The sequence below is a fragment of the Leucopleurus acutus genome, assembly GCF_964270905.1.
Source record: "Leucopleurus acutus genome assembly, chromosome: 1".
Lineage (NCBI taxonomy): Eukaryota > Metazoa > Chordata > Mammalia > Artiodactyla > Delphinidae > Leucopleurus > Leucopleurus acutus.
The window spans coordinates 27,179,732-27,203,337 of NC_139142.1; the positions used below are offsets into that span (position 1 = coordinate 27,179,732).

Consider the following 23,606-nt stretch of genomic DNA (forward strand, 5'->3'; position numbering starts at 1 on the left):
TACTTAGAACAGTGACGTGCGCCTCATTGTTTACTGGGCCCAGGCTGTCTAAGAATTTTGTTGGTTGAACATGTGCTGCAGAAGTGGCAGCATGGGATGATGGAATGTAAGCTCTTTTGAGAGTAGGGATTTTGTCTGTTTAGTTCACTGATGTATCCCCAATGCCTGGTACATGTTAGGTCGCTTATAAATGTTTTTTGAATGAATGAATAAAAGAGAGAGAAAGAAAGAGAGAAAGAATTAAAAGGCTTGGACTCAGGAGATTGGATTCTCATTTACCACTGGGTGATTTCAGAAGGTCACTTAATTACTCTGTTCTATTACCATGCATTTCAGAGCAACTCATACCTGTGAAATAGCTTTGTAAACAAATGAAGCAGTGTACCATGTCAGGAAAATTCTAAGACTTCCATCAGTGATTGAAGATGGAATATCTTGAGTAGAATTTTCCTTTGTTCCCCTCTAGATTCTATCCTCTCTCTCACCTCGAACAAACTGCCAATATTTGCTGTCTCTTTTCTTATCTCCCACTCATTCCTCATTCACCTACAGTGCAGCTTCCATCCCTCCACTCAATTGAAACTACTCTTGACAAAATGACCTATAAATTGTGAAAATAAAACAGATAGGTACACTTGAGTCCTTGCTTGATCTCCTGTAGTATTTGACATAGTTGGTCACTCCCTCCTTGAAGCCTGGTCTTCCCTTGGCTTCCGCAAGAGCATGTTCTCTTGACTTTGCTCCTGTCTCTTCTGCTGTGCCTTCTCAGGCTCACTTCAGGCCGCTTTTTCTTTACCTGACCTTGTCTTATCTTAGATTCTCGGTTCTTCCCACTCTTCCTCCTTCCTGAGGAAGCTCATTTTTTCCAGTAGTTTCAGATAACTTCTCCATGAGGACAGGCTTTATCCCCAGTGTGTAACAGAGTAGACACTCAACTATTGATTGATAGAAAGAATGAGTGATTTGGCCTCTGTTATAGAGTTTTAACTTGCTGTTATTTCCTAAAATCCTCTCACTTAAAGAACTAGCTTCTGGGGAGCTGCCAGAGGTGGATTGAAATTAGTGCCTTAAAAAACATTTGTGTAAGGACTTACAGTTGAGTTATTGGATGGGAAGAATTACTTATATCTTTAGAACTGTTGAAAAGTCATGTAGGACTATTCTCAGTGCTTTATAGCAGCGTCTTTGATGTTACCAGATTCCTTATGACTGTTACGTATTTCAGGGAAACTGACCAAAATTTGTAAAACTTTTATAAGGATTTCCAAGAGGCTGTACTCCTGTAAAAAAACAATCAAATTAGACTACGTAAAGAATTTTTTCATCATCACCCATAATTAAATAGACAGTTCACCTTAGACTTGAAGAAGAAAGACAAAATTGAGAATGGGTCCTTTTAAGGCCCGATGGATATCAGTCTGGATACTTTAAAAATCTTTATCTGTTGGCAGGGGTTTTTTACTATCTACCATTAAAAGGTTTAATCCTCTTACCTTTTTTTTTTCCCGTTTCTATATTTCCAACTGATTTTTTTCCTACTGTTTTTCTTAATAAGTGATACTACAGATTAGATTAAAGATTTGGCATGAAAAGTTTAAAACTTCACAAGACCTATTTATTTCACAGAACATGCAAGGGGGTACTAAACTCCATGGTCAGCTGGGCCATGGAGACAAAGCCTCCTACCGACAGCCAAAGCACGTGGAAAAGTTGCAAGGCAAAGCTATCCGTCAGGTGTCATGTGGCCATGATTTCACTGTCTGTGTAACAGGTAAGCCAGCAGCAGAAAGCACCCAGGTGCATTTAATGTGGGGTATTTTAGTTAATTCTATGCAGTTTTAGTTGGGATTTTACAACGAAAGACAGTATCCAAAGAACCAAAGACAGTGAGCAAATATTATACACATTAATAACAACATGCCCAACTTGCTATAGCATTAGAGTAGTGATGAGCAAGGAGAAGGCAGGTGGATAACAGAGAAGAGGTAGGATTAGGAGAAATATATCGTATGTCCCAGTTGTGGGGGGAGCAGAAATAACCTCACTACCTAGTCAGGTGTAGATAACGCTGAGTCAGGAATTAGGAGCTCAAATTTAGTTTGGGTCTTGCCATTACTCACTTTATGATGTGTAAAATAGAGATGGCCCGGTAAAATTTTAAGCCTCTTTAATATATCATCCCACCATTCTTTTTTTAACTGTTACTGTAACAGTACACATGACCCCCTAAATACCAACAACTCTAGGCTTGATAGACAGTCTGTCAGATTTCTGTGATATAATCATCCCATGTGAGCTCATTGGCTGAGGTCATCCTCATTCCAGCCCTGCCCAGCTTTCTGATGAGACAAAATAAGTCATTCCTTTGATGGGTTCTGCTTTCCTTCCTTTCACAGATGAAGGTCAGCTCTATGCGTTTGGATCTGACTATTATGGCTGCATGGGCATGGACAAGATTGCTGGCCCTGAACTATTAGAACCCATGCAGCTGGACTTCTTCCTGAACAATCCAGTGGAGCAGGTCTCCTGTGGAGATAATCATGTGGTGGTTTTGACACGAAGCAAAGAAGTCTACTCTTGGGGCTGTGGTGAATATGGTAGGTGTAGCCTTGACTCTGTCCACTTATTCCCAGGCGGACAGCCTGACATCTTGCTTGTGTGCCTCTAAACACATCATGCAGCCTCTATTTGAGAAGTGTTAATTCAGTAAAAGAGAATCTTTTTTTTTTTTTTTTTTTGGCTGCGTTGGGACTTTGTTGCTGCGCGCGGGCTTTTTCTAGTTGTGGCGAGCGGGGGCTACTCTTTGTTGCGGTGCGTGAGCTTCTGATTACAGTGGCTTCTCTTATTGCGGAACATGGGCTCTAGGTGTGTGGGCTTCAGTAGTTGTGGCACGCGGGCTCAGTAGTTGTGGCTTGCGGGCTCTAGAGTGCAGGCTCAGTAGTTGTGGCGCACGGGCTTAGTTGCTCCATGGCATGTGGGATCTTCCCAGACCAGGGCTCGAACCCATGTCCCCTGCATTGGCAGGCAGATTCTTAACCACTGTGCCACCAGGGAAGTCCAGTAAAAGAGAATCTTATAGATTATTTTCGTTGGGAAGGAAGCACTCATTTTATTTTATTTTATTTTTTTAAGTTGAGGGGTACAGTAGATTTGATTTGATTTGATTTCTTTCTTTTTTATTTATTTATTTATTTGGTTGCACCGAGTCTTAGTTGCAGCAGGTGGGCTCCTTAGTTGCCACTTGCCGGCTCCTTAGCTGCAGCACGTGGGCTCCTTAGTCGCGGCTTGCGGGCTCCTTAGTTGCAGCTTGCCAGCTCCATAGTTGTAGCATGCAAACTCTAAGTTGCAGCATGCACATAGGATCTAGTTCCCTGACCAGGGATCCAACCCGGGCCCGCTGCATTGGGAGCACGGAGTCTTATCCACTGCACCACCGGGGAAGTCCCTGGAAGCCCTCATTTTAATGATTTTCTTTCTTATGTGTGTCTCAGGAAGGCTGGGTTTGGATTCAGAAGAGGATTATTATACACCACAAAAGGTAAAATCAGAGGCAACTTCTTCCTAGAGCCTATCTAGGTCACACAGACTCCAGTAATATGTCCTCTTTACCTGACTCCTCATATCAAGGTGTTTATCCCTGACATATTTCCTATCTGGGAGACTGACAATCCGGGATTCCTAATTTAGCACTATGTGGTCTTGTCATCTGACTAAATCATAAAAAGTTGTGAAAGAAGATGCAGCCACTGTGGACACTCTGGAGTCACATCTTGCTTGGGGATGAGCACTAAAATCAGAATGTATAGCAAAAAAGTCACATCAAGCTAAACACACCCTGGATGGGAAATATTGGAAAGCAATAGAGTATCCCTTAACCCAGCACAGCCATTTCCCTTCCCCTTTCCACAGTTGGATACCAAATGAAGTAGTTGTTTGTATTTAGGGGTCATATTGTATGAAATGTAATATCTAATTCCTCTCAGTACTGCAAGAGCTGGCACTGTGAGAGCTGGCACGGGAGCTGAAACAAGCAGAGAGAGCACGGTCACATGCACCCTAGGACACAGGCTCACCCACTGTTCACTATTAACAATGTTTATTTACATTTTAAAAATTAACATATATCTGTGGGACCATTCTCAATCAATAGGATTCACAGTTATTCCTCTTCTTCTGAAAAGACTATAGGAGAAGGTTTGAGGTTTGAGTTTTCAGGTTTCACAGACATCCATCATGTCCCCCCACCATTCTTCAGCCCTGTCTAGTTAGCTGCAGAGGGATGTGAGCCTTCAGAAGTCTTGGTTGCTGCCTCAATCCTTGGTCACCTCACTTATTATATGACCAGACTGGCACCCCATAGGGCTACTGAGTTTCTTCTATAACTATCATGGGATCTCTGCATCTCAGAGGACTAAATCAGTAATAGATCGAAGCTTCTCTTTTCCCAGTGTTTTCTGAGAAGTCTTCCTAAGTAGGACCTATTGCTAAAACTTTTAGCTGACCTGGAATTGCCTTCTTTTACTTTATTATAAAACTTGAGCTCCTTGTTGAAAACAGTAGCCTCTAAGCTTCTGGGCAAATCTGAAGAAAATAGAGCAACCTTTATTTCCCTGTAGTCATTCTGCTAAATGCAGAGCATCATTTTTGAAAGAATTTGAGGGTTTTTCCCTAATACAGGTTATTTTTGGGAGATTTTCTGATTTTTTTTTTTTCTTGCAGGTGGATGTTCCCAAGGCCTTGATTATTGTTGCAGTTCAATGTGGCTGTGATGGGACATTTCTGCTGACCCAGTCAGGCAAAGTGCTGGCCTGTGGACTCAATGAGTTCAACAAACTGGGTCTGAATCAGTGCATGTCTGGAATCATCAATCATGAAGTGAGTACCCCGTTTGGTATCCTAAGTACATCATCAGAACTTCTCTAGGTTGGAATTTCTTTGAAAATGCTATTATTGGTTTGTGACTGTGGAATTTGACTTAAGAATAAAGTGACGATCTCACAGACATTATGTCCAGTAAAGTAGCCAGCCACAAAAGTGTACATACTATATGATGCCCATTATATGAAGTTTAAGAACAGGCAAAATTAACTTATGATGGCAAAAGTCAAAACAGTGGTTGCTTCTGGGAAGAGGGGCATAGGTGTTAACAGAAAGAGTAGGAGGGATCCTAGGGTGATGGAAATGGTCCATATCTTGATCTGGATGGTAGTTTTACATTTATATACCTTTAGAAAAATGTATCAAGCTGTACAATATTGTATAGTATGTTATACCTCAATAAATAAATTGATTACAAACAATCAGTGACGGAATTCAAATTCTACCTTATCACTGAAGTAGATACAAGAAAGTTAACATTATGAAAAGAAACATTTTTCCATATATCACCTCTCTAGGGAGTTTTTATGATTACTCTCAAATCACTGATCCTATACAGGCTTATTAAATGTAATTACCATTCCCCTCCTTCAAGAATGTCATAAATTCGCCACTGATATTAAGTACTAGTCCCCTCTTTGTGTTCGTATGATGAGTTTTTGTCATTTTCTAAAGAGTCATATTGAGACAGGTTTGCTGTCTCAATGGAAAAGGTAAGCATTAATTTTTAAGGGCTTCCCTGGTGGCGCAGTGGTTGAGAGTCCGCCTGCCGATGCAGGGGACACGGGTTCGTGCCCTGGTCTAGGAAGATCCTACATGCCGCGGAGCGGCTGGGTCTGTGAGCCATGGCCATTGAGCCTGCGCGTCCGGAGCCTTTGCTCAGCAATGGGAGAGGCCACAACAGTGAGAGGCCCGCGTACCGCAAAAAAAAACAAAAAAAAAGGAACGTGGTTTTTAACAAGTTGAGAATATTGTAGGTAAAATTAGATCACAGTAAACTGATGGGCTGGACAGAGTCTTCAGGATTTTAATTCCTTCCCCTGCTTTTGTTAGGTATGTAGAGTGTATAACCAAGACAAAAGTCAATGATTCTATCCTTATATAGATGCCTTCTGGGATGGAGAGTTCATGTTGTGCATACCCTAATTTAGGAATCTTAAAATTTTTGTGGTCAGAAAGTCCTGTCTCATACTAAATTCTCTGATTACATATTGAGCTTATTTCTTCTTTTGTTCTATTGGAGATGAAAAGCTACCTGGCACCTTCTTAATAACATGATTCTCTTGAAAGGCCTTTTGATCACCACGACAACATTTTCAGCCTGTTTCCCCTCCATTTTTTACTTCATGAGTCTTTGCTTTGTGTTCTACCTTGTTTCAGGCATACCACGAAGTCCCCTACACAACCTCCTTTACCTTGGCCAAACAGTTGTCCTTTTATAAGATCCGTACAATTGCCCCAGGCAAGACTCACACTGCTGCTATTGATGGTGAGTTGATGTACGACTGTGTACACAGGCCTTAGTATTTCAGGCTCTTTTTTTCTATCAAGTAGTAGTGCTTCTTAACTATATGTACACATTCTCCTGATTTCCCCCATCATCCAGTATTATCTCATTAACAAATTGGGCATTCAAATAAATGTTTTGTTGGTAATCATTATAAGTATATAATCAATACTTTCCTTAATGAGAATACCACACCTATAATTTCTGGCAACTGCTATTCGTATTTAGCACCATCTATAAGTTTTCTAAGTTAAATAGTACCCATTTTCCACATTTAAAATAAAATATATAATATTGAATCACTTCCTGGGTCTAATTGGTCATAGTTCTAGATGCCCTAGCTGCCCTAGGTCCAGGATTGTGTAGCTAGCTTTATATTTGTATACTCTAACAACCAGAAGCTAGTCTATGGGACTCTGCATTGTCTGCATTTTCCCTCTGTTTCATGACCCATTTGTACCTGGTTATTTATTTTTGCTTCTGTCTCAGAGCGAGGCCGGCTGCTGACCTTTGGCTGCAACAAGTGTGGACAGCTGGGTGTTGGAAATTATAAGAAGCGTCTAGGAATCAACCTGTTGGGGGGCCCCCTAGGTGGAAAGCAAGTGATCAGAGTCTCCTGTGGTGATGAGTTTACCATTGCTGCCACTGATGGTGAGTCTGTACATGTTATTTCAGGCTTTCTGGATAGATGGCTATATTTTAATTTTTGCTTGCAAAAGAGGTGGACTGGTTATTTGTGTAGCTGGATCATATGTTTACTTTTTTCTCTGTGTTAAATTGGTGGCCAATTTTTATGCCTATGGAGCTTCATTAACTTTTCATGTGTCCAACATAGTGATTGCTGTAAAAAGGTCAGATTTCTAGAAAATGGCAAGTTAGTACTCTTAAATCCCTACTTTTTTTACTTTAACTTTTTTGGTACAATGTTTTAAGAATTATTAAATACTTATATATATACCTTGCCCAGTACCGTGTTGGTTCCAATGAATGTTGGGTGGCTAGAGAGGAGAACAACATAATTTAACCTTGTTCCTTGGTTGGGGTCAGCTGCACTGCAGTGATGTCTTTAGGGACTGCTAAGGCTTGAAGGGCTATATACCAGAGTTTCTCAACTTTCTGAATTGGTCTAATGGAATTTTCTTCTCTCTTTCCTCTCAGCTATTTCTTCTCCTCAGCATCCTGCTCCTATCACTTCTCTTCTTTATCGCAGCTTATGCTAGCCTTCACTCCCTTTCCTCTTTCTTGTGCTTTCTTTTTTTCTTTTTTCTGTCTTCCTGTATCACCTTCTAAACTCTCTTGATTTTTGTAGCCACTTCTTTCTTGTGACTTAGTGAACAACAAAGAAACATATTTCATCTTCTTATCTTTTGACTCATTTTGGCTTTTTTCGTTATTGCTCATGCTCTGGGACGTCTTTGTTTTCTTTCAGTCTGTGTCTGTTACTTACACAAGAGAGGTCCAGCAATAGTGTCAGATAAGTGATCTCTTACCATATTTAATTAAGTGAACCAGCCTTCAGAGTAGCACATTAACCTTCCCTGCTTGTCCCAAAACAAGTGGTTTTAGGGAACAGACTGGTTAGTTCAGGCTAGATAAATGGAAATGGTACCTAGAAAGACAGGATCAGGATGTCACTGAGGATTAAAAATAGTATAGCAAGTTCAGTAGCACTTTCTGACAGGTCCTCAGAGAGGTAATGTTTCTTCAGTATCTGTGTACTTCTCAAGTTAAACTTCAGAATGACGAGTATAGAATTAGACTCTGTGTCTGGGCATATTACCTGTTGATAAATGTTCCTCTACTCCTTTGAACTGTACTTGATCACCTCATTCACATAGCAGACATAAACTGAGTGCCTACTATGCTCCAGGTCCTCCTTTAGGCTCTGGGACTATAGAAATGAGTCTCAGTAAAAATAGAACCATTGTATGATCCAGCAATTCTACTCCTGGGCATATATTCGAAGAAAAGGAAAACAGTAATTCGAAAAGATACATGCACCCCAGTATTCATAGCAGCACTATTTACAATAGCCAAGACATGGAAGCAACCTAGTGTCCATCAACAGATGAATGGATAAAGAAGATGTGGTACATATATACAGTAAATGGGATATTACCCAGCCATTAAAAAGAATGAAATTCTGCCATTTGCAACAGTGTGTATGGACCTAGAGGGTATTATGTTTAGTGAAATAAGTCAGAGGATGGCAAATACTCTATGTTATCACTTCTATGTGGAATCTAAAAAATAAAACAAATGGATGAGAATGACAAAACAAAAACAGACTTACAGAGAGAGTGAGAACAAACTAGTAGTTACCAGTGGGGAAGGAGAAGTAGGGAGGGGCAAGATAGGGGTATGGGGTTAAAAGATACAAACTACTATGTATACCATAAATAAGCACCAAGAATATATTGAACAGCACAGGAAAATATAGCCATTATTTTATAATAACTTGAAATGGAATATAATCTATAAAAATATTGAATCACTATGTTGTATACCTAAACTAATATAATATTATAAATCAACTATACTTCAATTAAAAAAAAAAGTGACGGGGCTTCCCTGGTGGCGCAGTGGTTGAGAGTCCGCCTGCCGATGCGGGGGACACGGGTTCGTGCCCCAGTCTGGGAGGATCCCACATGCCGCGGAGCGGCTAGGCCCGTGAGCCATGGCCGCTGAGCCTGCGCGTCCGGAGCCTGTGCTCCGCAACAGGAGAGGCCACAGCAGTGAGAGGCCCGCGTACGGCAAAAAAAAAAAAAGTTTCAGAAAGCCCCTGTCCTCAGGGAACTCACAGTCTAGTAGGGTAGGGGAGACATACATATAGACAGATTAGTGCAGTCAGGTAGGTTCAGTGCCATGATTGTAGTATCCAAGTCTAAAGCCTGGAGTGTCCAGGGCACAATCCTCTCCCTTTTTTTTTTTTTTTTTTAATATTTATTTATTCATTTATTTGGTTGCACCAGGTCTTAGTTGTGGCAGGTGGGCTCCTTAGTTGCAGTTCCCGGGCTCCTTGGTTGCAGCATGTGAACTCTTAGTTGTGGCATGCATGTGGGATCTAGTTCCCTGACCAGGGATAAAACCCGGGCCCCCTGCATTCGGAGCGCAGAGTCTTATCCACTGTGCCACCAGGGAAGTCCCTCTCCCTTTATTATCTAATTGAGCTTATTACCTTAAATCTTCCCTGTGCACTGATAGCTTTAATTACTGTACCTGACTTCTAGACTCACTGATTCAACAGTCCCTTGATTTGGATGTCTAAAGATAAAGTGGCTTTATAGCCCGGTCTTCCCAGGTTGGTCCTGATTCATGCCTACTGTCCGGGCTTAATCATTAATAGCACCCCCTTTTCATTAAAAAATGCCCTGATTTGGATAAGAGGTAATGGGCATCTCAAACAAACTTACTGTATTCAAGATCAAATTTCCGATCTTCTTTTCAAACCTGTTCCTCCTGCAGCCTTCCTGTTTCAGAAAATGGCAGCTCTATCCTACACCCCACGTCCCATCCATTCACAAATTCTATAGATTATCCTCAGAATATATCCAACCACTTTTTACCATCTTCACTGTTACAACTGATCTCCCTGCTTCCATCCTTGGGCCCCTGCAGTCAGTTCTCCTCATGGTAGCCTAGGGGATCCTTTTAAATACCTACTGTTCAGAATCTCTACTAGTTTCCTATCTCAAACAGTAAAAACCAAAGTCATTGGAATGGCCTGCATGACCCAGACTCCAGTCACCTCCTGACCTCTTCTGTGGCCACCGTCCCCTCCTTTACTTTGCTCCAGCTGCAGAGGACTTCTGTGTTGTGTTTGTGATACATACTTTGCACTTTGCTATTCCCTCTGCCTGGAAAGCTCTTCCCCTAGATATCCACCTGGTTCTCTCCCACTTCAATCAGGTCTCTGCTCAAGTATCAACAAGTACTTCTCTGACTACCCTGTCTAAAGTAATGATACCCTACTATTATTGTTTATTTCCAGTTTTCTTTATTGTTTATCTTCCTTCTTAGCACTTAATGCTACCTGAAGTAATTAATTTATCAGTCTCTTCCCACTAGAATGTCAGTTCCACAAGGGCAGCAACTTTGTTTTGTTCTCTGCTCTCTTCCTAGCACCTCAAGCAGTGCCTGTCATGAAGTAGATGCCCAATAATTATTTGAATGAATGACCAAAAATGTTGAATGAATGAATGAATGGATGGCAGTATGTAGGAGTGGTGGTCATTTTTACCTGGGTGGCATCAGGAGTTGTTTAGGCTTTATATAGGGGAATAAATAGCTTTCCCTTGTTTTGTACATGGTGGAAAATCTTTTTAGCTCTAGGGCATAAAGATGGGGAACCCAAAAGAGTTGGGAAGCCAGTGTTCTGTTCAATTGTCTGCTGTTTAATTTTTTTTGTCTAGATAATCACATTTTTGCCTGGGGCAATGGTGGTAATGGTCGCCTGGCAATGACCCCCACAGAGAGACCGCATGGCTCTGATATCTGCACTTCATGGCCTCGGCCTATCTTTGGATCTCTGCATCACGTCCCAGACTTATCTTGCCGAGGCTGGCACACCATTCTCATTGTTGGTAAGGGTTCCATATGTGTTGGTTAGGATGGCTTTGACAGAGGATAGACCCACACCTAAGTTACTAATGGTCACATTCTGGCAAACAGAAGTGTCCTGAAGAAAAGAAGCTACTCGTGTAAGTCTTAATAATTGTCAGTGATACCATATCTAGTGGTAGGAATAGAACATTGTGTGCTGTCTTATGATAACATAAGGGCTCTGACCCCCTCGCGGTAGAATTTACTTCTAGTAGTCCACTAATTAGTTTATCTGTGCTCATGCTTTTGTGAGAAACATACAGTACACCTTTAAAAAGAAACTAAATCATAACTGCCTCCTGCATAAAGATTCCTTTGTTATGAACAAATTATAAAGGTCTGTGTGAAGGTTTACAAGTTCATTCTTTAGGTCAGTGGTTCACAACCTTGGCTGCGCGTTAGAATCCCTTGAGGAGTTTTTAGAAATCCCATTGTCCTGACCAATTAAATCAGAACCTCTGGGGTGGGACCTAGGCATTGCTACTTTCTAAAGCTTCCCAGGTGATTCCAAAGAATAGTTAAGGTGGAGAATTGCTACATAGTTGAATATAGAGTAGCTATTGGTGCTTGGCTTATAATATTTTTATCTGATATGAGAGATAGCAGTTATCTCCTAGATTAACTCCCTATCCTAGGCTGTCACTTTTCCTGTCTCTGGCTGTAAACAATGCTTACCTACTGAATATTTTTCCTCAGAGAAAGTATTGAATTCTAAGACCATCCGTTCGAATAGCAGTGGTTTATCCATCGGAACTGGTAAGTAGCAGTATCTCAGGTACCAGTGGTTTTCTAAGGTGTGAGTCTTTGGGTTGAATTCTGTGCAGTCTCCCAAAAAAGGAAATAGGAAATATCTCTGGGAAATGAGGAATACAGTGATCAAGAGGGAAGGTCATAGTTTGGTAGATTTCACAATAAGTTATGACTTCTACATTGCGGTCAGAGGGAGAGTACATCTTTGCCACCACACATGTGGGAGTAATTACGTGGCTTGCCCAACATTGTATTGTGACTTACGTACTGTTCCTTTCCTTTCAATGCTAGGGGCTATGGGTTCTGTCTACCCTTTACTTCCATAGTGTTCCCAGGGGTATTCCAGTCTATAGAAGTAGTCCTTCAGAATAAGCCCTTAGAATTAAAAGTTGGCTGAACTTTCAGTGTAGTTGGGAAAATCAGCCCAAACCTCTCTAATACTTTTCCTTTGGCTGCGTTCTTCATGGTTCTCTTATTTGGGGCCATGCTAGGAAATTGAATCTGTGTTCCTTCTGGTTTTCCATTTGCTAGGGTACCTGTAGTCTTTGATGTCTCAGAACTGGATTCTGATGTTTTGTGCAATCAAAACAGATGAAGACCCAGAATGAGAGCAGACTAAATTACTCCAAAAAGACAGTTGAAAATCTGATCTAGACTTGTTGAGCTCTAGTTTACACAAACACACATCATACCTTTTATTAGTTTCCTTTAGTAATCCATTGCTCAGCATCTGTTTGTGCATATTAATATCTGTCACAAATGATAAAATACCTTTTTGCTAAGCACAGCTGTTATATTACAGCTCTGTTTTACTAGAACAGTATTTAAAGGAAAAACTTAAGATTAAAAGCACATGTCCATTGTCTGGAAAATATAAACTCTGTAAGGGCAACGATTTTTGTCTTTTTTATTCAATAATTTTATCCACATTGCCTAGAAGAATGCCTGGCAAATGGTAAATGCTCAGTAAATATTTGTTGGTTGACTATGTTATAACCATCCAATGGAATATTATATGTGTTAAAATGAACAACATCTACAAATATTTCCATAATGTGAAATGTAAAAAGCAAGTTGCAGCAGACTACATGCCTTTTTATAAAGTTCAAAAACAAGCAAAATAAATAATATATTGCTTAAGGATACCTAAGTATGTGATAAAGTTTTTTTTTTTGCAAGAAGAAATGAAAAATACAAAATTAATCAGAGTAGTTATATATAGGTAGGAGGCCAGAGAAGGAAGGAATTCACAAGGCAGATGGAGCAAAACAGGTATTATTCTTGTTCAGCCCTGTCCCATAGCTCTTTCTGCGATAATGGAAATGTTCTGTGTCTGTGCTGTCCAGTGTAATAGCCACCAGCCACATGTGGCTGTTGAGCAGTTGAAAGTGGCTCTTGCGACTGAGGAACTGAATTTTTCATTCTGTTTAAATTTAAATAACCATATTTGGCTAATGGCTACCGGATTGGAAACTAATTGTACTTTCATGTAGTAGATGCATGTATGGTTATTTTGTTAGGCATCAAAACTTACACATATGTTAAAAATAGTCTTAATGTGTATGTCAAATGTAACATAATTTTTAAAAGCCATTTAAAACAAAAAAGCAAGCTTAAGAGGTTATTTTGGCATCTACAGTTCTGCGGCTTTGGTAGGATCACAGTGTGGCATAGTCAGTCCTCAAGCCAGGTTAGCTGGTGATCGTAAATAAGCTTTTACATTTAACTTTAGAATATACCATGCAATTTTTTTTTTCCATTAGCTTTGGCAAATTACTTTCTTAGTTATATTTTTCTTTGGCTCATATTAAAGCTCAGTGTCATTTCCTGACTGTACATCAGCTCATCTTCATTAAATGTAACTTGGAATATGCTGCATGATATTTAAAGAACCAGCCATCATATTCTTAAAATTCTTACGAATAGTCATTAAAGAATTTAATGAATTTAATGGTTGAGGACTTCTCCATTCAGGTGTTTCCCCAGAAAGGGAGTTAATGGTGAGTTTATCTGGCAACTTTAAGAGGTGTTTGGCTCAAATGTGAAAAAGCTTTGTATATAAGGTGAACCTCTATGAAGGATGCTGGAGTCTGGGTATATCTGTTAAGGCCTGGATGCTGTGGTTGGGGTGAGTATTCAGTAATGCGGTAGAACATTGATAATCTGCCGTGGACATAAGGATAAGCAAGTTTGTAAAGTAGAAGTGAATATTGCTATAAAGATACTGATACACAATACCTTGTATAAAAACTAAAAATTTAGTCCCAAGTATCTGATTTACACTGTTGCTGTTCTGCTTCACGCAACTCTAGGAACCTCTCCGGGGGTCGGTGGGGCTATCAGATGGTAAATCTTGCTGCATAGCAAAGCTTTCTATTTCTGTGCTGTGTATCTGTCAGTGGTTCAGAGCTCTAGCCCAGGAGGTGGCAGCGGTGGCGGTAGGGGAGAAGAGGAGGACAGTCAGCAGGAATCTGAAACTCCTGATCCAAGTGGAGGCTTCCGAGGAACAATGGAAGCAGACCGAGGAATGGAAGGTTTAGTCAGTCCCACGGAGGCCGTGAGGATCAGTAGTGGGGCCAGCAGCTCCTGTCCTGGCTGGCTTCGAAAGGTAATTCCTTTGGTAGAGGTACCTCTGTAGGGACTAGAAAGGATCTGTTTCCCATGTCCTATCCAAGCGTTTTGCAGCAGGCATCTAGGTTTCTGATTTCTACCTGAACCGAAATCACCAAATCTCTAATCCTTTTTCTTCCTGACAAGAAAAGGTATAAGATGTGCTCATACCTGTATTACTTAAATGAATGGAAATTAATGCAGCCTTCCTTGAAGGCAGTTTTTGTAATGCATGCATGCAAAGGTTAAGCTTCTAGATTTTGTACTGTGGTTCGTAGAAGTAGAATATTGGGGCAATTGGAATGCCTTATGGTAGAGAAATGCTTAACAGTGGTTATCTATGAGTGATGGAATTACTGGTGATTTTTATCATCTCCCTTTGCCCATCTGTATTTTCACATTTTCTACAGTCAACATTTACAGTTAGAGAAATTTTAAATTTTGCACCCGCCCCCAACCAAAGAGAGAACGTGTAGATTTAAAGCTCCCTCTATAATAAGATTAAACTTGATAGCTACATAGGAATGTGAATGGAGGAAGCAGCACACAGTTCTATCTAAAGCTTTAGGTCAGCCTTTAGCAACCTGGCAGTTGGCCTCACTGCCATTACCTTAGAGCTTCCCAACTTACTGAATAGCCTGTGTAGACTGAGTGTGTTAGAGAAACATGTCAGACACTCCAAAATGTTCTTGGATTTGAGTTTGAATTTGCTTCACTGTTCACTCCTCAGAGGAAGGAATGGCAGGATGTTGACAGGTAGGGCGAGCTATGTTGTAACCACAACTGTCCTGCTCCACTAGAGGGTGCTGATGTCACGACAGAGTGAAAGCTATAGCAAGAAGGGAATTTGGTCGAAAGTAAATGGCTCAAACAGAACTGATGAGATTCTTTCTTTTATACATAGGAGCTGGAAAATGCAGAATTCATCCCTATGCCTGACAGCCCATCCCCCCTAAGTGCAGCTTTTTCAGAATCTGAGAAAGATACTCTGCCCTACGAAGAGCTACAAGGACTCAAGGTGGGCTCTGAAGCTCCTTTGGAACACAAGCCCCCAGAAGGAGCCTGGGTAACTGAGCTTTTGCCTTTAAATCACAACTAGGTAAACAGTGGCTGTAAGCTCTGCCCACTTCTCCTGGCCTCACTGTCTTCCCCTCTAGCTTCATTGGTTTCCCAGCTGCCCAGCATCAACTCATACTGTCTGTTCAGTAGTGCTTAAAGCCTGTATGCAAGGCGAAACTGATTTCTGTGGAAAAGTATCTACCTTTTCACATTTCTGACAGGCCCCCATCTTTCTATACCAGATGATTGTCTTTCTTTTCTCTCTGCCTCAGAAGTACCAAAACTGAAATTCCAAAATTCAAATCCAACTTTTCATGACACTGCTAGGGTAGGTTGGAGGTTCTAAATGTAAGTAAGAAATAATACTTGTAGTCTACTGGGGGAGCAATGCATGTATACCTAACTTTGGTAGAAATCAAATTGTGGTAAATATCTCAATAAAACTGTAAACCAGGGATCATCAAACTTTTTCTAAAGGGCTACATAGTAATTATTTTAGGCTATGCGGACCATACAGTCTCTTGCAACCATTCAATACTGATATCATAACACAGAAGCAGCCAAAAATAATGCATAATGAATGGGCATGCTTATGTTCCAATAAAACTTTATTTATAAAAACAAGCAGTAGGCTGGATTTGGCCCATGGGCTATCATTTGTTGACCCTTCCTATAAACAAAGTACAGTAGAAGAAGGGAGGAAAATCCAGGCTAGGATAATTGAAAAGCTTCCCAGAAGAGGAAATAAAGCCTTTGAAACTTCAAGGTAAACATTTTAATTCCTCTGTCAGTTAGCTGTCTTGAATTGTTTTGGCGATCCTATTTACTGAACACGTCTTAAATCTCTTCTAAAGTGTGATCCACTACATTTCATGAATATTGACCCTTTGAATCATGGTACCCTCACTGTGATCAGAAAGGCTTGTTCCATCTGGGAAGATCCCACATGCCGTGGAGCACATAGAGTAGAGTGCGCCACAACTACTGAGCCTGCGCTCTAGAGCCCACAAGCCACAACTGCTGAGCCTGTGTGCCACAACTACTGAAGCCCGCACGTCTAGAGCCCATGCTCCGCAACAAGAGAAGCCACCGCAATGAGAAGCCCGCGCACCACAACGAAGGGTAGCCCCTGCTTGCCACAACTAGAGAAAGCTGGCGTGCAAAAAAAAAAAAAAGAAAAAAACTTGTTCGAAACCAAATTGTGCATTCTCTCACTTCAGCATTTTAAATAGGAAGATATCAATGACTTTAAAATTTTTCACAAAGTTCTCCAAAATAGATGATTATTCTTTTACCTTACCATAATGCAGACTGAGGCACTGAGAGTCCTCTTGCTCTGTTATGTTAGAGCCAGGTTCTATTGTAATCCCAGCAGTTTTCAGTTTCTCTTCCATTTACTTTGTGTATATGTGTTTTATATTGTTACTTTAAAAGTAAAATCTGGTAGCACTTAGAGGACATTTGGATTGGGGAGCTGTAGCATCCAGGCAGAACCTCCTATGACCCTTTTCTCCTGTCTCTCTAGCCACCTCGGCTGAATCCCGCAGGAACATGCGCTGGGAAGGGAACACCCTTGACTCCTACCTGTGCATGCAGCACTCTGCAGGTGGAGGTTGAGAGATTGCAGGGTCTGGTGTTGAAGTGTCTGGCTGAACAACAGAAGTTACAGCAAGAAAACCTTCAGATTTTTACGCAGCTACAGAAGCTGAACAAGAAATTAGAAGGAGGGCAGCAGGTGAGAGCATTAAAAGGATAATTGAATTTCTAATTCTGTTTTGAAGAATCACAGAAACAAAACACCAGTGCCTGAAATAGGCTTACTTCTTTGCAAATACTTACCTTTTGATGATGTAATGTTTGTAATTAATCCCAGATGCTTGGTCCTTCTTCAGGCACCTGGATTGAATCATTTCATCACCTAACTTCCATTGTATATTTGTTACCTTTGCTTTTTCTTCTACTTATTATGAAAAACTTTAAACATTACAGTTCAGTGGACACCCATACATCCACCATCTAGGTTCAACCGTTGTTAACATGTTGCTGTAATTATTTCAAATGTGTTTGTGTCTGTGTATGTTTAAAATATGTGTAGGTATTTATCTGTGTATTTGAAGTATGAGTGTGTGTATGTGCATGTATATTTTTTCCTTTTTCTTTTTTTGCTAAACCATTTTCAAGTAAATTATGAAAGTCATGACATAGCCTCCCTAAATACTTTATTACACATATCTAAAAATAAAGACGTCATTCTTCTGGAGAACCACAGTACTATTATCACACTTAACAAAAATAACACTAGTATTCTCAACTCTCATCTAGTACCCAGTTGATACTCAAATTTTCCCAGTTTTCCCATAAAAATGTCCTTTATAACTGTTTTTATTAGACCAGAAACCAGTCAAGAACCCCCTTTTACACTATTATGTTTCTCATTTCTTTTAATCTAGAACAATTCCATCACCACTTCTACCCCCCTTTTTTTTTTAACATTTTTAAATTGTTTTATTCAGTGATCCATACTTCCCTCACTGATTTGAAAGATCACATTTAATATATTGTAAATATCCACATACACACGGGTTCATTTTTAGGCTCTCTTTTCTGTTGCCTTGAGCTATTTAATTAGTCCTATTTAAAATACTAGAGTTTTGAATGTCTTGATTCCCAGTAAGGAAAGTCCTGTGCTCCTTTTTGTTCTTTTCTGGGGTTACATTGGCTATTTTTGCACATTGCTTCTTCTGTATGAATCTTAGAATTCCTCAAAAGTGAAGTTTCTCAAAACTCCCTTTGGTATTTATATTGGAATTTATTAGATTTGCTTTGAATTATATCTTTATTTGAGTAGAGTTGACTTGTCTGTAATGCTGAGTCTTCCCAGCCTTGAATAGTTATTTATTCAAGTCTTCCTTTATGTTCTTACATAAAGTTTTATCATTTCTTAGAAGTCTTGTGCGATTATTTTTGTTGTCATCTACCCCCGTTTTTTAAAAAAATTTCCATGGCATTGGTTTGTTGGAGAAACAGGGTCAGTTGTTTAACAGAATGTCCTACATTCTGGATTTGCCTTATTTTCCTGAGACATTGCTTATCTTATTCTTTTGTCACCCTGTCATTTCTGTAAACTGGAAGTTAGACTTAAGGCTTGATTAGGTTCAAGTTAAAACACTTTTGGTAAAAATACTTCACCGGTGATGCTGCTTGCGTCGTTTTTTTGTTGTTTTTTTTTTTGCGGTTCGCAGGCCTCTCACTGTTGTGGCCTCTCCTTTTGTGGAGCACAGGCTCCGGACGCGCAGGCTCAGCGGCCATGGCTCACGGGCCTAGCCACTCCGCGGCATGTGGAATCTTCCCAGACTGGGGCACGAACCCGTGTCCCCTGCATCGGCAGGCAGACTCTCAACCACTGCGCCACCAGGGAAGCCCTTGAGTCGTTCTTAAAGGGCCATAGTATTGCTCTATATAGAGTGAACTAGGTTAGGGAAATACTGTCAACCTTGGCTTTGCCATTTACCAGGTTTATGTGTTTGGACAAATTACTTTGTTTCTCTGAGCCCTGGTTCTCACCTGAAAGAAGAAAATAGTTGTTGTATGGTTGTTTTGAGAATTAAATGAAATAATGTCTATGAACGTACTTTGGAAAATAATATACACACTTGAAGTAAGCATGGAGTGATTGGCAGCTGTAGGAGGGAGGAGGATTGTTTTGCCTAGGGCTGTTGGAGTTTTAAAACTGAAGAGTTCTGCATCCCAGAAAATCCTGCGGTCCTGGGCAAACCACGACACTTGGTCACCTACCTGCAACAAATGTACAGGTGTGGACTTTATCTAAGGTCCTATTATTAAGGTAGTAGTATGAGCTTCTCACAAAACCATGGCTACACATTCTTAGAGGTGGGCATTGAAAATCTAGTCCTGAAATGCTGTAACTAGGTGGCAATGTTGTTAACCTGGAACTGTGTTTTATCTGGACAGGTGGGGATGCATTCCAAAGGAACTCAGACAGCAAAGGAAGAGATGGAAATGGATCCAAAGCCCGATTTAGATTCAGATTCCTGGTGCCTCCTGGGAACAGACTCCTGTAGACCCAGCCTCTAGTCTCCTGAGCCTGTATAGCCTCCAGGAAACTGGAATCCAAAGACCTTCACAGCACACTTACTGAACGCAGAGAGCGCTTTCCTGGCTTCGTTCACTTGCAGACAAGGAGCGCGAGGCGGAGGCTCTGAAGCACTTTCCATGTACACTTGGAGAGTAGCATTGCCTATTAGATAGGATCTAGGAGTGGTTTTGTGTTGGAGAATGGAAGGGCCCCATGGCCCTGGCTTTGTCCTCAGTGACTGCCATAGCAACAGCAGCTCTGTACCTCATCTGGTGATCCCACCTTTGAAGAGGAGACACAATGCTCACCTTAATTTTGCTGGTAGCAGCTTACATCCCACTTACCATTTTCACCATTAATTGGAAGCTGCCTTGGGAATTCAACACCAGGCATTGCACCTCTGGGTGGAGGACGTTAAAGTGTAAAGCTGGAGTGGGCTGGAACCAGGTGTGGCCCATCCAGGGTCATCTGGAGAGTGGTGAAGTGTTCTAAGCCCTCTCAGGAGCCTTAGTCCAGGAAAGTATGTCTGGTGGAGTCAATCTCCAGCTTGTTTTCAGAAAGTTCAATTATTTTGTGCAGCTAAATGCTTGAGGAGGAGCAGTGGGCTTAGGTTGCTTTTCCTCTGAGGGTTGAGTGAGACTTCTTCAATGAGGAGTAGAGAAAGAAGGGTAGGTCCCTCCTCGTCACACAGCAGGAGTGTGAGGCTGTGGCCAACGCAGGGTGGGATTTCCTAGCTTTGGAAGATTCCTCTGAGAGATGAGGCGTCTCGTAGAGAATTGAGTCTGTGGGGCAGTAAGAATGGACTTCAGAGGAAACTGTGAGGGGAGGCCCTCCTTCAGCTGCCTCTACTCGGTGTCTTCGAGAGGGCCTAGAGTGACTGAGTCTTCTGCCCCTGAGAAGCCTTCTTGTGCCTCTGCCTTCATGGCTCTTAGGGTTCTAATCTTGACATCAGCAGCTCCAACCGCTCCCTTTCTGTATGTCTAGTCAGTGTGTTTCCCCTTTTGGTGTTTTATGAAGCCATATCAGTGAATCTGTATCATCTTTCCTACTTGAGTGGCCCAAAGCCAGCCCCCAGACCAGGTAGTCCCTGAAGCCTAGCAGAACAGGAGGAGCCTGCCAAGTGAGAGGAATTTGGCTGAGAGCTCTCTTCTGATCCCCGTGTCTTCATGTCCTTGTAGACAGGAGCAAGCTAGCTTTCCCGGAGAGAGAAAGTGTCCTAGAAACGTTTGATGGTTTTACTTAAGGATGTGAGCGTTGTGTTTCCACCTATATACTAATTTTGAGTCACAGGAGCTGCCTTGATGAGTCTCATATCCTACCTCCCTAGAAAGAGCTAAATTAATTTTTGTTTCATTTTTCCCCAACCAAAAAATGAATGTTTGATATCTGTTTAATATTTTGGAAGGACCTGTGCAATGAAAATTATGCCATTTCCCTAAAACTGGTGGTGTAAAGGCTGCTGCTCTGGGAAAACCCCTCAGCTGGGGATGGGCAACTCTATTCAATGGGATCTTCTTTGGTTTAATATTCCCATTGTTTTCTCAATTCTGGGAAGCCTAGTACAATGGTACTAATGTAATCACTGAAGCCTTTTCTTAAAATAAGGGAAGGGGCCAACCCTGGATTAAAGTTACAAGTTCTGGGGACTTGGGGTTTGCAACAAACCCTAACAATGGGTTTTGATTCATCATGTAAATGCAACTTTGATTTTTTTCTTTTTTTAAGGACTGACTGGCCTTTCACGTTCTTGTATCCCTCATGCTCACCACCTCAGCAGGCCTGAGAGGCAGGGTCATTTTGGGTGTTAATCATGAGTATTGCTTCTGCCATGGAACCGAGGAACATGGGCATGTTGCTGAGACTATGGGATGAAAGTGAGCACTGAAGGGAGGGTGAGAGCTGGGCTCTTGGTCCGGAGGGGAAGTCACTCTAGCAGTGGAACGCTGGGGTCGTTTTCTCTAGCACGTTCCCTTGGGAAGTCTAGGTTTGCTGTTAATCTGGCTGAGAATCTAAGTTCTGTGCCTTAGAGACAATTTGCACTTTGCCAAATTGTGCCTGGGATAGCCATATGATTTTTCCCACCAAAAAGCTACGCAAACAGAAACCAGTTCAAAGGTGGTAGCCATGCATCAGATAAAAAGTAAAAGGTGAGGCAGCAGAAATGCCTTTGAATGGTTTTCTGTAGCTAATTCTCTTAAATTGCAACCTACTTTTCTTCTTTATGTAGTGCTAGGTGTTTTAAGTTTTCCAGTAGTATTGCTTTTGAGTTATAGTATAACCTGAGTTACTCCTCTGCTCTGACATTGTTGCTGAAGAATTAGCTTATTGTTAGCCAGATGTTTGAAAGGTTGAGGGTGGAGTGGTTTGACATTTCTGTTTTAAATAAACATTTAAACTCTCAATCAGTGCTATGCCTCAGTGAGCCTACGCATCGACCTTAGTCACTGGGGATAAAACACACAGACTCTAGGCCTTCGTGAATTTTTGATTCAGTGAGTCTTTATATAAATAAAGAAATAAATGGTCTTGTAACAGAAACAATGCAAGGGACTTTTGCACAGAAATAATCTTTGCTTCTTGCCAGTTTCTTTTTCTTACTAATAGAATCATTTTTGCTGCTACAACTTTTTTTCCCCCAAAACTTCTAAAATATAGTGCTTAAAATGCAGAAGGAGAAAAAGATGAGCCATTAAAAGAGGAAGGGTCATGTCTTGTACTTATCTCCACAGTGGGCTTTTTCAAGGTACTGCCAGTTTATGTTTGTAAAACTGTTTTCCCGCACAAAGGCTGAAGTGTATTTGGTCTCCCTGGCACAGCCACGTTGTGACTTCTCTTGGCTGAACAGTTCACTAAAGTTTAGAGAAGAGCAGCCTTAACTCACATTTCATTTGATTTTGCCGTAGATTTGGAAACATTCATGATAGAACAACTCTGGTGCAAGGATGTATTGTAAATGAATTATTTCAAATGAGCATCCTTGGGCCTCCAAAGAAATATTATTCATGATAGTGTCAGGGCAGAGTGGGCTGTAGTCAGGACTACGAAACAAGTTCCTTCCTGCCACAAAGCAAAAAAATCATTTATTGCTTCAGTGATTAACTATGGAAATAAACATGCTGAGCACTAAACCTCACAGAATTACGAACATTAGGGAGAAAAACACTATATCACATCTCTGCTGCCTCCTGTGTAGTTGTGAAAAGTGACAAACTGATGACCTAAAGCAAATGTTGGCCAAAGGTTCTGTGCTGCATTCAATACACTGCATATACTTTTTAACGAAGTGAGTTTCACCGTAAGATTTTTTCTCATTGCTTAACCTTTTGAACTTTAAAATTTATAACATCTACTTGCACTAAAGTTTCTTGGATAAAGTAGTATAAAACACGGACAGTAACAAGCAGCATTTATTTATCCTCTGTCATCCTCTGCTATCTAGGAAGAGATGTAGATAGAAAAAGGTTCTTCTTCCCAAAGATCCGATCAAGCTAAATTTAAAAGGCTAATAGATATTCCTGATATAATCAAAGGCCTAAACATGTTGAGATCGAAGGGAACACTATGGCATTGACTATTCTTTGTTCCTCTAGCAGCATAAGAAAGCGCTCCCCACACACACAACATTTGTTCTCCCTGGAGGCCCCTGGTCTGTGACCTTTATAATGTCATCCAGGGGTTCCAGGCCAGGCAGACAAGGCAAATAAGTGAAGCACGCCAGGCGGGGCTGTGGTGATCGTGCTCCACCCCGTCTGGAAGGAGTAACTGATTCTAAATCCCACTCAGTTGGTGCTATACAGGGCGCAGGCCCAGGGTTTCCAGAACTTCCAGTTTCTCAAAAGATGCTCCATATCCCAATTTTTTAATGTCAGATTATATTTTTAATACTATGTCAGTCAAATAAAACATACCTGTGGGGCAAAGCAGTCCACAGGCTACCACTGTGTGACCTTGGCCACCACTTATTCTAGTCACCTACTGCTTTTACCATCAAGTGTGAAACTTAAAGTGGGTACCTCATTAAACTTGACTGGAGAATGTATATATTGGGTTAAATATCCAGTGTCTCTCTGTGAGTTTTCTTTGAATGACCAAACAAAAAGCCCT

The 23,606-nt window shown here is 41.0% G+C and overlaps 1 protein-coding gene across 3 annotated transcripts in view; it reads left to right on the plus strand.

Annotated features, from left to right (window-relative positions):
* Positions 1 to 23,220, plus strand: part of NEK9 (NIMA related kinase 9) — a 38,111-nt gene extending 14,891 nt beyond the window's left edge. Inside the window, exons 11-22 of one of the 3 annotated variants that reach the window (XM_082840089.1) lie at positions 1,627 to 1,771; positions 2,397 to 2,597; positions 3,492 to 3,538; positions 4,720 to 4,875; positions 6,259 to 6,367; positions 6,875 to 7,036; positions 10,798 to 10,968; positions 11,684 to 11,743; positions 14,137 to 14,345; positions 15,252 to 15,413; positions 16,932 to 17,141; positions 19,379 to 23,220. In XM_082840089.1, the coding sequence (XP_082696215.1) occupies positions 1,627 to 1,771; positions 2,397 to 2,597; positions 3,492 to 3,538; positions 4,720 to 4,875; positions 6,259 to 6,367; positions 6,875 to 7,036; positions 10,798 to 10,968; positions 11,684 to 11,743; positions 14,137 to 14,345; positions 15,252 to 15,413; positions 16,932 to 17,141; positions 19,379 to 19,501 (1,755 nt within the window). In that variant the 3' untranslated portion in view covers positions 19,502 to 23,220. Of the gene's footprint in view, positions 1 to 1,626; positions 1,772 to 2,396; positions 2,634 to 3,491; positions 3,539 to 4,719; positions 4,876 to 6,258; positions 6,368 to 6,874; positions 7,037 to 10,797; positions 10,969 to 11,683; positions 11,744 to 14,136; positions 14,346 to 15,251; positions 15,414 to 16,931; positions 17,142 to 19,378 lie in introns of all 3 variants that reach the window. The other 2 variants (XM_082840090.1, XM_082840088.1) reach the window with 2 other exon arrangements.
* The last annotated feature ends 386 nt before the right edge of the window (positions 23,221 to 23,606 follow it).